Below are 14,722 nucleotides of genomic sequence, written 5' to 3'. Positions count from 1 at the left end.
TGCATACCTGATTTCATGAAGGTCAGATGAAAACAACATGTCGATCTTGTTGAAGAAAGATCGATCTTACCTACTTTGCACGTCAGGATAAGCGAATCTTTGTCTTGGCTGCGCGGGGCCACGTCAGTTCTTGAGGTTCGGGACACGATTACGGATGCTACGAGCTATATTTGATCCATGGGCGGTTATTAGGTTCAATAGACCAAGGTTGTGTCAACTTAAATAGAAATTACTGCAACATTCAACAGAAGTCTGGAGGGTCCAAATGTTCCTTTTAACTATCAGAGGTTTCATAGTGGGGTAAGAGATCGTCGGATGGTTCACAAGGGCGGCCCCGGAAATTGAACCCTTCGGAAACAAAAATTATTCTCAATGAAAAGCTGACGCCAAGTGGATAAAAAGCATTGAGCAACCTTGGAAGTGAGAATAAGCTTCGAATGGTACCGTAGTTAATGGTAGTAATTAGTTAAGAAGTCTACTTTCTATACTTATGTAAGCCAGTGCTACCCCGCATTTTCCAATCTCTCTCTCTTATCTCAGCCAATCACAACGTTATTTAATAACTGCGTATTCTCCTTCCTAATCAAAACACCACCTCCTCTTACCATTATATCTTCGTGCTCTCACTCTTGATCTCCAGGGCTAGAATGTCGGTATATCGGATCCTCTACCTATACTATTTCTACTCTCGGAATATTCATACAGCCTATGATGATTCACCGACGACGAGGAAGTGCCAAATCACGGTCTGGATGCAGCTTGTGTAAACAGCGAAAGGTTAGAGGCGATCACTACATTCCAGATACTCTTTCTAATTCAAGCAGATTAAATGTGATGAAGGCAAGCCATCATGTCAACAATGTCTTCGTAAAAACAAAGTCTGTCCTGGATATTTCATTAATGTTCGCTTCTCTTCGAAGCACGAGGTTCATGCAGCCTCCCCACAGAAGGATATACAGACTCCAAGACTTATAAACCAGACACATAGTATAACAAATAAACCGTCACCTAGTCGACAAACACTCCAGCTATCAAAGGCGCTGGTGGGTCAGAATCAGAATGAGCTAGACTCAATACTGCTAAGCCATGGATCCTCTCCAATACAGTCTAAAAGTGATGCCGAATCTATCAACAGATTAAGCCAAGACTCATCGGCACAAGTCTCTCGTTCATCACTGAACTCCAATGATATGACTACATACCTCAATTTGCCCAAAAATAACAAAAGATCCCGATTATCCCGGCCTCTTCAACAACCTTTACATGGCCCTACCTTTTTAATCAACTACTGGTTCTCTCGAATCTGTCCTGACTTCGCAACATTTGACTCCCCCAAAAACCCTTTCAAAATATACATCGACTATGCGTGGCATCATTCGCCTTCAATATTCTACGCCATGCAAAGCATGGCCGCCGCTTGCGTGAACGAAAAGATTCCGCAGATCAAATCAATATCGGTTCATCTGCGTGGAGAGGCAACACGAATTTTACGAAGAGAAATTGGAAATATTAGATATGACACCAACGCCATCACATTTCAAGAACTGTTTTTAGCTTGCTTCATGCTTGGCCTCAGTAGTGCCTGGCATGACTCTCGTGATCTAGGTCTAGTGTACTTTGAAGCGGCTCAGTGGATGGTAACTGAGCTACTGGATCATCCAAGAACACTTTCTGCTAGCGAACAGCAATGTGCTTCCTTTTGCAAGAAGGGCTTGATATATTGGCAAATGTTAACGGTCGCTATGAAAAGTGAGAATTCGGTTGACTCTGGGCTGCAACGAGGTTACAGCCTCCGTATGAGTCAAGATCCGATGATTCTGCCGCCCTTTGAACTTACTTTACCACACCCGTTTACTGGATTGGCAGATGTGGCCCAGGAGCTTATTGCAAATGCAATAGCACTGACTAAGCAGCCACAAACTCCAGAAAACCTCAAGATAGCGTTCGATCTCGAGGAACGCCTATTGAGTGTGGATATTCCAACGCGTGATGACATTCAAGACACGTTAGATGACCAAAGCCCCAATTGGCACTTTTCTCTGGTGGCAGAGGCCTATAAGAACACCGGATTACTCCACCTCTATAAGTCATTCCGACCACTTGTTGAGTGTCGTCTCAAGGGCGTTGGGGACGAAGGTCAATCTGCAGAAGACTGGCTAGCATCATTTGCAGTCTTCATTCTAAATATTCTCAGTCAGATCCCACCCAGCTCGGGAACCCGATGCACTCAGCCATTGGCAATTGTGATTTCGGCAGCCGCATTGAAGTTTCCAAAAAGAGTATACCCGTCTGACCCAAGCTCATCAAATGGTGATGTCGATACACTACCATTGGGAGCAGATATTATGCGAAGTCGTACATTTGTAATGGACAGACTGCAGTGCTATGAACGTAGCCTTCCTCCTAAGCCTATTACTACTGCTATCAAGCTGGTGAACGAAGTATGGCGTCAAATTGATGAGGGAAGAAACGTCGGATGGATGGATGTGATGGTACAAAATAGCCTCCAATCTATTTTTGGTTAGTAATATCAGATTTAAATATAATAAGGACATGTAAAGTAATAGTACGGAGTACCTGTATGCAATTTTATGCACTGTGTTTTGTCAACGCTAGTCCTGTTTGGGAAGGCAAGTACGACAGCTTTTCTCATTGATAAGCTTCTATCAAATTATGAATCACGATAAATTGACTGCAGCCTGCATATCTTCACTTCTTTGCAGTTTTGTTCAGCCCCAGCCGTCGCAAAAATATTAACCAAGGCCATCAAAATGGTATCCTCCACTGTTTTGGCTGCATGGGATGCATGTTCCAAGATAGACACTCTGTTTATCCTTGTATGCTGTGTCTTTTGCTGGCTTATTATCCCAGCAGTTGGCTTGGGATATTCTGGGTACTCGATTCATCGCAATGCACTTGCATCTTTCTATCCAAGTCTTCTTGTTATTGCAGTCTGTTCTATACAATGGTGGATTATTGGATATTCAATCGCTTTTGGAGACGGCGGAAGCTTCTTTGGTAGCTTCACCAACAAGGCCTTCCATAGGAATGTTCTGGCTAATCCTGTCGGGGGAATTCCTGAGATTCTATTCTCTGAATTTCAGCTTATTTTCTGCGCTACCGTCTGCATTATTACCGTGGGCGGTGCATGTGAGCGTGGAAGAATACTTCCTCTCATTCCGTTCATCTTCGTAAGTTCCTAGATGCTATCGCTCATATTCAAAATCCAGGATCTAATAAAATTACCTTCAAGCTTTGGTGCACCTTTGTTTATGAGCCTTTAGCTTATATGGTCTGGTCAGAAAAGGGATTCTTTTCTCAATTAGGAGTCCTCGATTTTGCTGGCGGTACACCAGTTCACATTTGCAGCGGTGCTTCAGCAACTGCCTTGAGTGTTTACCTTTCATATCCTCTGTTCCGATCTCGAGAGTCTGCACACCGTACACCGCAGCACTTAAGGCTTCATCGACCTCACAACAGCATGTGTCAACTCTTAGCTCTTATCATCATCTGGAATGCATGGCTTGCCTTTGATGCCGGCACGACTCTTGCGCTTAACTTCAAGAGCATCATGGCTGCTGTCGTGACAAACATCTGTGCGTCGTCAGGCGCACTGGCGTGGGCATGTATGACATACTGGGAAACAGGCAAATGGAGCCTAGATAGCACTTTCATGGGAGCGATCTCTGGCCTTGTCATGATCACCCCGAGTGCAGGATTCGTCGATATGACTACTGCTTTCTTCTTTGGAATCTTGGGGTCGCTGATCTGCCGACAGGCGCTGCGAATAAAATTCACCAAGATGGCGGCTCGTTTACGCTGGGTCGATAATGGCGACACTTTTGCTACACACTGTATTGGTGGCTTGGTCGGTACTATCGCCACTGGTCTCTTTGCACAGCGGGCAGTATCTGCATATGATGGTTCGTCTGAGATTCTCGGTGGGTGCTTCTTCGACGGGAACTGGAAACAGCTTGGCATTCAAGCTCTTGAGGCTAGTACTGGGTCTGTATGGAGCTTTGTTGGAAGCTATACTATCTATGCCCTCATTGATTGTGTTCCTGGCCTGGAGGTCTTGGCTAAGAATAGGTAAGTTATACCCACGCCCATACTTTTCTCGTTTCTGGGATAAATACTAATACAATTGTAGTGAAATTCTGGTCGGGATGGACGCCTCTCAGATGGATGAATCCCTATACGAAGCTCAATGGAGTGGAGAGGAAGATTACAGTCCATTCTCAGGAGATATCCAGCTGGACTGATTTTTTACATAGGTATATTGGAGTTGGATCAAATAAATTTCATCAAGACCGACGATATGTACCTGGGTATGGTCTTATTTCCAGTATTCTCATACGCCTCCAGAGATCAAGCTTAGTTTTTTCCACTAATTGAATCCCAACCCTTTGCACCGAATGAGTCTTTGAAGAATACTCTAGATTGGTACTACCCTCATATATATAGGGCACCTATGGACATTTCTGAACAAATAAAACCTACCTAGGTAGTGTGACGAAGTAGCTAGAAATAAGCCCAGCTCTAATAAATGAAAAATTGAGTAAGCACTAGCCCTAATATAAAGATAAAACAATAAATCTGAAAGCTGCCGCAAGTGCTAAGTAGTTGAAACAAGAATATCAAAAGTAAGTGTTCAACTCACAACCAGATTTGTAAACAAAGATATTAAGAAATCTTCAACTCAATTGGGCTCGTGGTCTAGTGGTATGATTCTCCCTTCGCATGTATCAATTCATTGATTCGATCTTGGGAGAGGTCCGGGGTTCGATTCCCCGCGCGTCCACTTTTTTTCGCGAGCGGTTTATCTTATTTTTTATAATCACTTGTTTTTAATAGCCGTATTACAAGTAATTTTATTTGACTACCAGCCATCCTTCTTCTATATCTACATGGGTCCGTTAGTATCAACGAAAATGGGATGAAATCAATGTTAATGTTGGCAGATGCATCGGTTGTAGGTTGGCACGTGATAGCGCTTACCCTTGGAATCATTTTAAGCATCATTTTAAGCATCATTCATCCGTACCTCAACTTTCTTTAAGTTGAATCCATTATGTTTGCTTATTGAAGCAGGTAGATAAGTAGGTAATTACTTACACCGAATATGAACTAAGTCATGTTTGATCCCATAAATCCTCACAACATGATTAGATGCTATAATCATATAGAAGGCAAAATAGCTATAAAAAAACTTTTATGCCACGTGGATGCCCGTCTAAAAGGTAGATCAGATGAACCTATTTTCAACACCAGCTTAAGCTCATAGCAAAAAGGGGAAGCAGGCGTGAGTCACGTTCTATTGCATGTATCTCAAGTAACATAAAGTGAAAACGCCACGAGAGGTAAAAACACGCTGAGGTCGAGATATGAATTTACCCACCCCGTTCACCAAACTCCTTTGCCCACTCTTCATACTTGCGTAATCCGTCTGGTGACACACTAGGTCGAATAGAGAGAAGGCTCGCCTCAAAATCTTCAAATTTAATAGCACGGATTTGGTCCATGGGCGTGTGAAGAAGGGCTTCGCCGAGGTTACGCAAGGGACCCATTGCGGCGTCCTTGGCAAGAGCTGTTATGTCCGACCCGGAGAAGCCTGGATTCATAGGGTTAGAGAAAAACGAAAGAAAAAAGGGAAATTGGGGTTTGGGAATTGGTTGGAGCCGAGGCCAGTTTACCTTCTGCCACACGAATCAGGACTTGAATATCCGCATCAGTGAGTTCATGGTGTTGGTGACTAAGGAGCCTGCGTATCTGCTGCTCACGGACATGCAACTCCGGCAAGGGAATGTACTGACGACGAACAAAACGACGACGGGCAGCCTCGTCAATATCCCAGGGTAGATTAGTAGCTGCTAACACCAGTACTCGGCTGGCATCACCCTCTTTCTTATCACGAGCAGTTTGCTCACGACCTGCTGCAGCACGCTGAAGATCAGACCACTGAATCAGGAACTCAGTCTTTGATCGGCGTGAAGCTTCATTCTCAGATCCAGAGGACCGCGCAGACAGTAACGAATCAATCTCGTCGACAAATATGATGGAAGGAGCAAGGACTTTGGCGAGTGCGAATAAAGCACGGACAAGTTTCTCGCTTTCACCATGCCATTTCGATGTCAGGCTTGACGAAGACACGGAGAAGAATGTCGACTTTGATTCAGTGGCAACTGCCCGAGCGAGCATGGTCTTGCCAGTTCCTGGAGGACCGAACAACAGCATGCCGCGCGCGGGTTCACGCAAACCAGAAAAGAGATCAGGACGAAGAAATGGATAGACTACTGCCTCTTTGAGCGCTTTCTTGGCTCCTTCTAACCCAGCAATATCGTCCCAATGCACCTCATCGCCACGAACAACGATGTCGTTCAAGATTTGCCGCGCTGATTGTAAGTCCACGCCCCTCGGCAACTTGCTCAAGATTTCTACGTCGTTGTTCTTAATCTTCTCATCCTCATCCTCATCTTCTGTCGAGCGCTGTTCAGATGACTCTTGATCACTGGATGGTGGCGTCTCTCGCCGCTTGACTGGTGCTGTTTTGCGCCGAATTCCCCTATCGTCGCTTACTGCTGAAATGTTCATTCGATGGACTCCACGTTGAAGGTCATCACTACCCGAAGATGGAGACATATAGGCCGAATCTCCAGATTTTATTGTCCGTGGTGTAGACTTTGTTCGTGGCTTGCTACTATTATTCAATACTTCTCGTTGCGGACGAGGTGTCGTAGAATGGGAATTGCCTTCAGATTTAGTCACTGGTGTCGCGCGAGGTGGGGGTGGAAGCGAGGATCGCAAAGACACAGGCTTGGGTTTGACAGATGGTTTGGGGGTTGGAGGGGATCTTGGGGTGGCAAAGTCTGTCGGTTCTGGCATCACTAGAGATCCCTCAGAAGGAGGGCGTCTGCGGATTTCAGGAGATGAATGTGACGGGCCGGCATGTTGCTGTGCAGAATGTCGAGGCGAGGGTCGTCTAGGAGTAGGGTGTTGAGGCTCCCGCCAGTGAGCAGCCGGAATCCGGTCGCCGGCAGAGTCTCTCGATTGTGGAAGCCTCCCCGTGGAGGGCTCATCCCCAGAACCAGATTTGAAATCTGGGTCACGACGGAAGCTCGGGTCATTCGCCGCACTCCGTTGCGATGAAATTCGAGCGAGATCGCTCACAGGCTTCGAACCTGACGGTGTCCGATAGAGATATAGATTGCCCCAGGCAAGACCAGCAGCTTTGGAGGCGGCCGGCCGCGACTCCTTTTTAGGACTAACCTTGGATTTCTTCTTTTTCCATCCCGCAGTGTCGTCAGCATTCCCTTCCGGCGTTCAGGACTGGAGCCGCGGGACTTGGATTTGCTCGAAGAGTTGGAATTCACGCGGAGCGCAGGCGATTCTCCCGGTGACAGGCCCATAGTAGCAGAGTCATCATGTGGGATGGTCGATTCAGAGTGTGCTTTCGTTATTGATGGTCGTCCAGGTATTGCGGCTGGTTTAGAGAGATCTGTGTAGCCAACGACCGGAATCGTGCCGTCTCCGATCCAACCAGGGGAGTTGGAAGATGATTGTGTAGTTGCGCTGGCAGTGGACTTGCCTTTGAGGGATGGGTCCTTGCCACCGTTAGCCTCAGCGGACTCCTTTCGACTATCCCTTAGGGCAGATAATAGGTCGACCCGTTCACGGCATTGGACCTCTAACGCCCGGATGGAGTCCTGCAGGGCCTTTTCGGTTTCTGACTTGGGGATGTAATTTGACGGGACACGGCGAGCATTGTGATGGTAAATGGTTTCAAGTGCGGATCTCCAGGACCGCAATGCTTCCTCTTCGTTGCTCTGATGTCATGAGTAATTGTATCCGACCGGGGGTATGGAGGGGTACTTACTTGGCCCTCAAAGTAAACGGCAGTTGAGCATAGCAGATAACACTCATCATACGTCTTCTGCATGGAAGATGCAGGCCGTGGGCGCATCATTGGTAAAATCCTCCCATTTCAGGATCGAAAGTTGGTAGTTGGAAGAGTGGAAAGCGGTGATCTCCCAATTAGAGGAGTTTTCGGCGTGACGTCGTCAGTTCGGTAGTTGCTGCATGCGTCCAAGTATACAATATTTATTTAATTGTGTTTACTTTACTTTTGATCTTCAATTTTCAGTATTAATCCCGTTATTATTCTTAGATCATTAAGAATATTCTAGAAATCACATTGACATTGCTCGTGGTAGTCCATCTATCCTATCCGTACATGCAAGAAACCAGGGAATAAAAACACTTTATCCAACAGACAAAACCCAGCCAATGACTCTTGAAATTTTCATCTTTTTTGTCAGTAGATTCAAGGCATATCGGTTTGTAAAAGAAAAGAAGATTTTGACCCGATCCTTCATTTCAGACCGGCCTCAGAAGCAGAAAGAGTCACCCCGGCCCTCTTCTACTTCATAACTCACATAAATGTACATCGCTAGTATTTGTTTTTTGTGGGAGAAAGAGCAGAAGCTCCAAACATGCAAGATCGACCATGGCGCGTCTGGCTCAAGATAAAATGCACCAAGATGCGTACTTTCGGGCTCTGCCCGTATTACCACCCAAATTGGGGATGAAATCATAAACACCCAAATCGCCTCAAATCCGAGAAATTAGAGAGAGGAAAAAAAAAGAAAATATGTAATGCATGGCCTACAATGCAATACGGTATATCGAATATCGAACAACTGGACAGGGGAGTTATTCGATGGTAGTCCAGCTGCATTACTCGGAATGTTTTTTGAAGTAGGCCTTGGCCATTTCGTAAGAGGTCCTGTTTAAATGGAGTCAGTATATATATAGCAGATAAAGTTCACCGCGGGTAGAAGAGAAGACATACCAGCATATGGCCGTGCTGGGCATAGTGGAAATAATTCGAGGCCGCATGCCTCGCAGGAAACCGGACCAGCCAAATCGGCGCTTGATAATGGAAGCGGCATTAAACAGACCCTTGGCAGAGCGAATTTCTTCACTCTCGGAGAGACCACGGGTCTGGAGGAGCGTCTTCACGACGTCGAGGGGAGTTGTGAGACCCGCAGCAAAGGCACCGGCGAGACCACCAGCCATGCAGTGGGTGAAAGGGTCATATTCTCCCTTGGGATTCATGACCTTGGAGATAGACTCGTATGCGACAAATTGAGTGGCAGTGAATGGAACGGTCATGCAGAGGGTGGTAGGATAGGAAAGATAGAAAGCTTGAAGACCCTCAGTGCGATAAAGCGTTTTGGCGCATTGAAATAAGCTCTTGTGGACGGATCCATGGACTTGCATGCGTTGTTTGATCACTAGATTTGGTCAGTATTTTGTCGATATGAAATCGGTTTGGATCATCCTTACCATCAAATGGGTTCATCAGCGCATCGCTGGCAATCGTAGCAGCAGCTCCACTCGTTGCTAATTCTCCGTTAGCAATTCACTTTAATCAAAGGCTAGTCAGATGAGCCATACCGGCAGCAAGTGGGTGGTGTCCATCGTCAACATTACCACCTGCCATATCCTTCACTATCTCATATGTACCAAAGTACACGGCATGTGCTGGGCCTGGTTCTCAAAAATCAGCCCCAAATCTAGATCGCGTGTATATTCTTCTTGGATTGGTCTCACGCACCTGCTCCGACAATGACGCTGGAAACGCCCTTCCATAGTGTTCGCCAGCCTTCAATCCGGTAGATTGTCGATACAGCGTTGGTCAACCCGGTATAGAGACCGCCGGTCGCAGGGTTCAGGATTTGCATGCGAGTCTGGTGGAAGATCCTTGTCAGTGACAATTCCACGAAAAGGGAAAACAGTAGAAAAAACAACATCATTCCTCCTCTCTATCACGTACCTTTAGCAAGTCAACAGGATACATCACCGAATGTTCCTTCATTCCAATGATCAGTCTCAATATTCCTAGCTGAGTATCCATCTTGACTTACTGCAATTCCTGCAAAAGCACCGGCGAGCATGTTACGGCTGAGGCCATAGTTGGAAGGAAGGGCTTCATATCTAAGAGCGAAAAATTATTAGCTTTGCTGAGCTGGCAACCCTGGAGAGCCGGAGAACGGAAAAGTGATGGATAACCGTGATGAACTGAAATCGCAAATAGAAACCCAGATGGAGTATTCTGAAGTGTCAATTGCCCATCGACAAAGCTATCCGTGATGCAGCCGTATGGGTTGGACCTTTCAAGGTCTGATGGAGGAAAAATCAATCGCGAAGAACTCACTCATATTCCTCCCCCAGAACCTCGTTCGACGTTGCCATGGAGCTCTGCTAGCTCAAGGCGCAAGAGGCGCAATTCAGGAAGAAGTTTCGGAATAGGAGAGACGTCTTTGTGGTGGTGTTGGAGAGAGATATTTTTTAGAGCGAGTTTGCGGAAGGAAGACGAGGTAGAGGTAAATCAGGCCCGCGGCGAGCAACAAAGGGCACAATCGCCAAACAAACAAGAATGATTGTTTCTGAGTAGTCACCACACACAAAAGTGGTAGAAGGATTGAATCAGATGAAGAAAGAATAAGAAGTAAAAAAAAAAGAAGGGTTTTGAAAAGGAGCACTAAATAGAAACCGTTTTTACGAAATCGAACCTGTTTTTAAAGTCGAAACCGTTGTTCCCTTTTGGAAATAAATGGTATTTTAAAATAATGAGACGTACGTCTAATACATAAGCTGTAATGTTACTTTTCTGCCACTTTTTCTGGCGGAACATTTTGTAGTGGTTTTCCAGAAAAAGAAGATGAAAATAAAAGGCCGACGTTCACCGAGTTCCTGGTCAACCCTAGTTTACAGGTCCATTTCTTTTTTTTTTTTTTTTTTTTTTTTTTTTTTTATAAAAAAACCCCATAATAATCAAGTAGAATTAAATTCCCGTATCAATTTTGATTTATTCTATCATCTCTACAATATGTTAATTTCTATGACCTTCTGATTTTTTCCTACAAGTATGAAAGTACAACGATTACTCAGAAACAAAAGCCCAGACTTGATCCCGACCATCGGCGCTTACATAGCATAATACCGGACAGGTGTATGGGGAAGAGTAAATTACAGGAAATGCCTGAATTAGGTATCGGCGAGGTACCGGTTCACTCCGGTATCTCAATCTGATAAGCTCAACCCAGGATCAGCTTAATATAAGATACTGCTCACTGATTCTTGGGATTCTATATTAAGGATTATTGAATCAAACTGATCCAAGGAACATTATAATACATACCCAACACTACCTATGTACTAATAATCTCATAGAAAGGCGAGTTCTAGACAAGGCCTGATCTACACGACTCCGGGGCTGCCGAAAGGCCCCAGATATACTAGTATCGACTTTACAATCTCAGGTATTAGTACTATCGAGTGACAACGAATGAAAACAAAATTAACAGTTTAAAAAAAGAATAATCGCTATCTGGGCTGAAAATGAACTTGTCTGAGTACTCTGAACACCTTCTGCGCCGTATGAAAGATAAAATATGTAAATGGAGTTACAAATGCAACAAAAGCCCGTAAAGACAGGCCAGACAAGATGATCTGATCTGAGATTATCGAAAGTGGGCGTTTGCAGTTCGTCATGAGAATTGGTTTATTTTTGGCTTACATTAAACGACCATTCACCTTGAATCCAATAAGTTAGCATGTGCACTGCATCGTGCGGTATAGAGATATAAGTTGAGCAGTCATACCTCGCTTCAAATTTTCTGCAGTATCACTTAGTAGAATGACACGACGTTTATTGCAGTAAGCGGTCTTATCCAAAATGTCCACTTTCAGATTGGCGAGTTCGGAGACTTCCTTCTCGAACATCTCGCTGAGAGACTCAACGGCCATTTCTAGGTCCTTCTGGTTATCCTCAAAGATCTCAGTGAGGTTGTTGCGTGCCAGATAGTATGCAAATGCATATGTCCACTTCAATGTCTGACGGCACTGTTGCAACGCCCGCGATGCCGTTTCAAGGAACTGAACCTCGATCCAGGACAACCCGGACGTGGATTGCAGGCTTGTCATCTTCTTCTCCGTCTTGATGAAAAGTTCTTCATCTAGCTTGGCAGAATTTTCGTGGTTGGAGTATCGATGGTAATAGTGGAGATACCGTTCGAGATATTGCCGGGACTTGGCCTGGACCGTACGTGCTTCTTGTCCGGACTTTTCTTCATATCGGTTGCAGTTGTACCAAGCCGTGCCATGCTCCGCCCACAAACCCATGCACATCCAGCAGAATTCATGCTTGCATTTCCGGCATGTCATATGATTGCAGCCCCCATTCTTCTCGATGGTAGAAAGGCATTTTGGGCACTCCTTGGTATTGGCGGAGATCCAGTTGGCAGTCTCGGAATCGTCCGCACACTTCTGTAGCCATAGCTTGACTAGGTTGCACGGTGCGGGTTGATGGTCGGCTCGAGAACAGCCAAAGCAGAATTGGTTTTGACATTCGCAGCGCACCGTCGGCACAATACGGGGCAGATCGCGAGGCTTGACGTGACATTCAATCGCATACTCGCAGTCAGGGGCCGGGCACCAATGAAGATTATCCGTGTCATCCACAAAATTTCGAAGAAGAAAAAATTGATAACTGAGTTGAGATTTTTCATGTCAGTGAAAGTATTGTTAAAAAGGAGGCGAGAAATTTACGAACCGGTCTTTGAGATCATCAGTCACCAATAGGTCCAGTGACTTTGAGTCCATTACCTGATGACAGCCCTCACCAGGACATTCAATACGGGAGGCCTCGCCTTCTTCCAGAATTTTTTGGGCTAGATAATTCCGGTAGCATTCTACGCAGAAACGATGACCACACCGCATGGTGAAAGTTTCGAGGTTCGGTCCATCTTCACAGCAGATGTCACAAGTGAAGTCAGACAAAACCTCGATCTGAGCCGAGTGGTCCAAGTTCGATCCTAGACCTGCATCCTCTAATATCTTCTCCGGCTGCTCCATGTATCCCTCAATCAACTTCTCCTTCTTCCACTTGGAGAACCGCAAGAGGACAGCCGCCCACTCTGGTGGCAGACCGAGGATAGTGGAAACCTCATTAACCTGGCCGAGTTGATCACGCTTGATCTCTGCTGGTGCTAGAACTTTGTATTCGACCTCGTATGGTTTCCGTTTCTGTTTGTAGAGGTCCTTATCGTCCGAGAAAACGGTATCGTTGTCTTCGTATTCTAATCGAGTGATGTCAGTGAGGGGAAAAACCAAAACAAACTGATTTAAGTGAAGCATACCATCCCCTAGACTGCCATCGTCGCTATCATCAAGGAACTCATTCGATAATTCGCTCATGAACTCATCACCGTCAGAGTCCATGGCTGTAGTCGCGGGAGTCGCGATGTCGGAACTCGCCGTAGTGCGAAGGGAGCGAGCGACCTTGGCGGTTCTGGCCTCCAAACTCGCCTCGGCCTTTCTCTTTGTAGGAGGCGTGGTGGAGGAAGTGGTGGAGGACAAAATGGGGGCTCAAAGTCACGTCACAAAACTGGAGGGGCGGGAGTGGGGAAGAAGGAGATCGCGGGCTTGGAGATTTAAGAGTCAGAGTCACCACAACTCGAGATGAAACTCAGTACTTTACCTATTTTTATTTTACTCACTTATTTTATGACTTGGATTTCTTATTGTTTTTTTTTTCTATTTTTTTTTTTTAGATCTGTTTGACATTTGCTATTAATCCTACTTTTCTTTCTCTTTTTTTGTTCCATTTCCACTATCTTATCGATCCCTTACCACGGCTTACTTCATCTTTTGCCTCATGCTTTCTTCGTGATGTTATATTCGCACCTAAGCTAGTCTTACAGAATTTCAGTAAATTCTATGTTATATTTTATTGCTCTGGCTCATCTTACTGAAAGTTATGGTAACCAATGTAACTTGGCGATATTGCTACGAAAGGTGGCATATGATGAGATACTACTACAACCATGGAACCGGTTGAAGTGGAACATGCCTGGATGCCCCAAGAGAATGCGCTAGGAGAGTAGATAATGTGGGATATGCTATATGCCCGCTTGAATAATAACAGCCTTGTTCAGATCAACCGCCAAGGCAAAGCAGCACTAAATATGAGCCTACCACTAGCACGATCACTGTCAGGGAAGTCTGATGAGGATAATGGCTATTGTTTGTCTGATGATCCGGTCCCACAGCTTTTGATTCCAGGCCTCTAGCCAAGAAGCGAAGGATCCATAAGATTGGGTCTAATTCACTTCATTGGACCTTGGAGCTCGGCTTCCCGGGGATGGCATCAGGGGTAGCCAGATTGGATGATGAACCAATCTTTGAATTCATACATTGACTCGCCTAGTCCCCTAAACATCTACCTAGGTGTTCAAATACCGATATCTTTAGCTACATTCAACTTCTTGTTCTTTCTTCCTACAACACTTCCAAATTATCCCGACGATTTATTCAAGAAGTGCCTATACAGCCACTACTTTCGTCGATACAGCTCACAACTTCGGTCTTATGCATTTTGCTTCAGCTCTCAGTTCTGCCTACCAAATCCTGTCACTGAAACTACAAGACTATTATGGAGTTTATTCCATCGACAGCAGCCATAACACATTTTACAAACAACACAATGTCCAAATGTCTCCGTGGTTTTTTTTAATTTTTATTCTGGGTGAACCAAAAAAATATTTGTATATCACCATGATTCCATGATTTTGGAGAAGGCCCAATATGAAGGGCACGAATTCGTCATGCACTCTAATCTTTGCTGCTCACATAGCTCTCCAGCCCCTCAACGACACTC

General features: G+C 45.3%; 5 protein-coding genes across 5 annotated transcripts; 2 read left to right on the top strand and 3 right to left on the bottom strand.

The window, feature by feature from the left end:
* Positions 1-1,397: 1,397 nt before the first annotated feature.
* Positions 1,398-2,525, top strand: N7495_003596 (uncharacterized protein; the record flags this gene model as incomplete). The annotated part of the gene is made up of 1 exon (XM_057206247.1): positions 1,398-2,525. One exon carries the CDS (start codon positions 1,398-1,400, stop codon positions 2,523-2,525), a length of 1,128 nt encoding a protein of 375 aa, XP_057063927.1.
* Positions 2,526-2,771: 246 nt separating this feature from the next.
* Positions 2,772-4,262, top strand: N7495_003595 (ammonium transporter; the record flags this gene model as incomplete). The annotated part of the gene is made up of 3 exons (XM_057206246.1): positions 2,772-3,191; positions 3,254-4,089; positions 4,151-4,262. 3 exons carry the CDS (start codon positions 2,772-2,774, stop codon positions 4,260-4,262), a joined length of 1,368 nt encoding a protein of 455 aa, XP_057063926.1.
* A 1,128-nt stretch (positions 4,263-5,390) lies between these two features.
* N7495_003594 (uncharacterized protein) lies at positions 5,391-7,960 on the bottom strand (the record flags this gene model as incomplete). The annotated part of the gene is given in 4 exon segments (XM_057206245.1): positions 5,391-5,611; positions 5,694-7,251; positions 7,263-7,823; positions 7,874-7,960. The coding sequence occupies 4 exon segments, from the start codon at positions 7,958-7,960 to the stop codon at positions 5,391-5,393; spliced, it is 2,427 nt and encodes an 808-aa protein (XP_057063925.1).
* A 773-nt stretch (positions 7,961-8,733) lies between these two features.
* mrsA (putative mitochondrial carrier protein) lies at positions 8,734-10,254 on the bottom strand (the record flags this gene model as incomplete). Its single annotated transcript, XM_057206244.1, has 8 exons — positions 8,734-8,782; positions 8,849-9,293; positions 9,346-9,402; positions 9,457-9,549; positions 9,617-9,749; positions 9,836-9,871; positions 9,927-9,996; positions 10,217-10,254. The coding sequence occupies 8 exons, from the start codon at positions 10,252-10,254 to the stop codon at positions 8,734-8,736; spliced, it is 921 nt and encodes a 306-aa protein (XP_057063924.1).
* Positions 10,255-11,613: 1,359 nt separating this feature from the next.
* Positions 11,614-13,284, bottom strand: N7495_003592 (uncharacterized protein; the record flags this gene model as incomplete). The annotated part of the gene is made up of 3 exons (XM_057206243.1): positions 11,614-12,553; positions 12,617-13,142; positions 13,203-13,284. 3 exons carry the CDS (start codon positions 13,282-13,284, stop codon positions 11,614-11,616), a joined length of 1,548 nt encoding a protein of 515 aa, XP_057063923.1.
* Positions 13,285-14,722: the final 1,438 nt, after the last annotated feature.

Source organism: Penicillium taxi, assembly GCF_028828555.1.
Source record: "Penicillium taxi strain IBT 34144 chromosome Unknown utg000003l_segment0_segment0, whole genome shotgun sequence".
Classification (NCBI taxonomy): Eukaryota; Fungi; Ascomycota; class Eurotiomycetes; order Eurotiales; family Aspergillaceae; genus Penicillium; species Penicillium taxi.
Note: the sequence above shows the minus strand (reverse complement) of the source record. Positions and strands in the feature narration are given on the sequence as shown.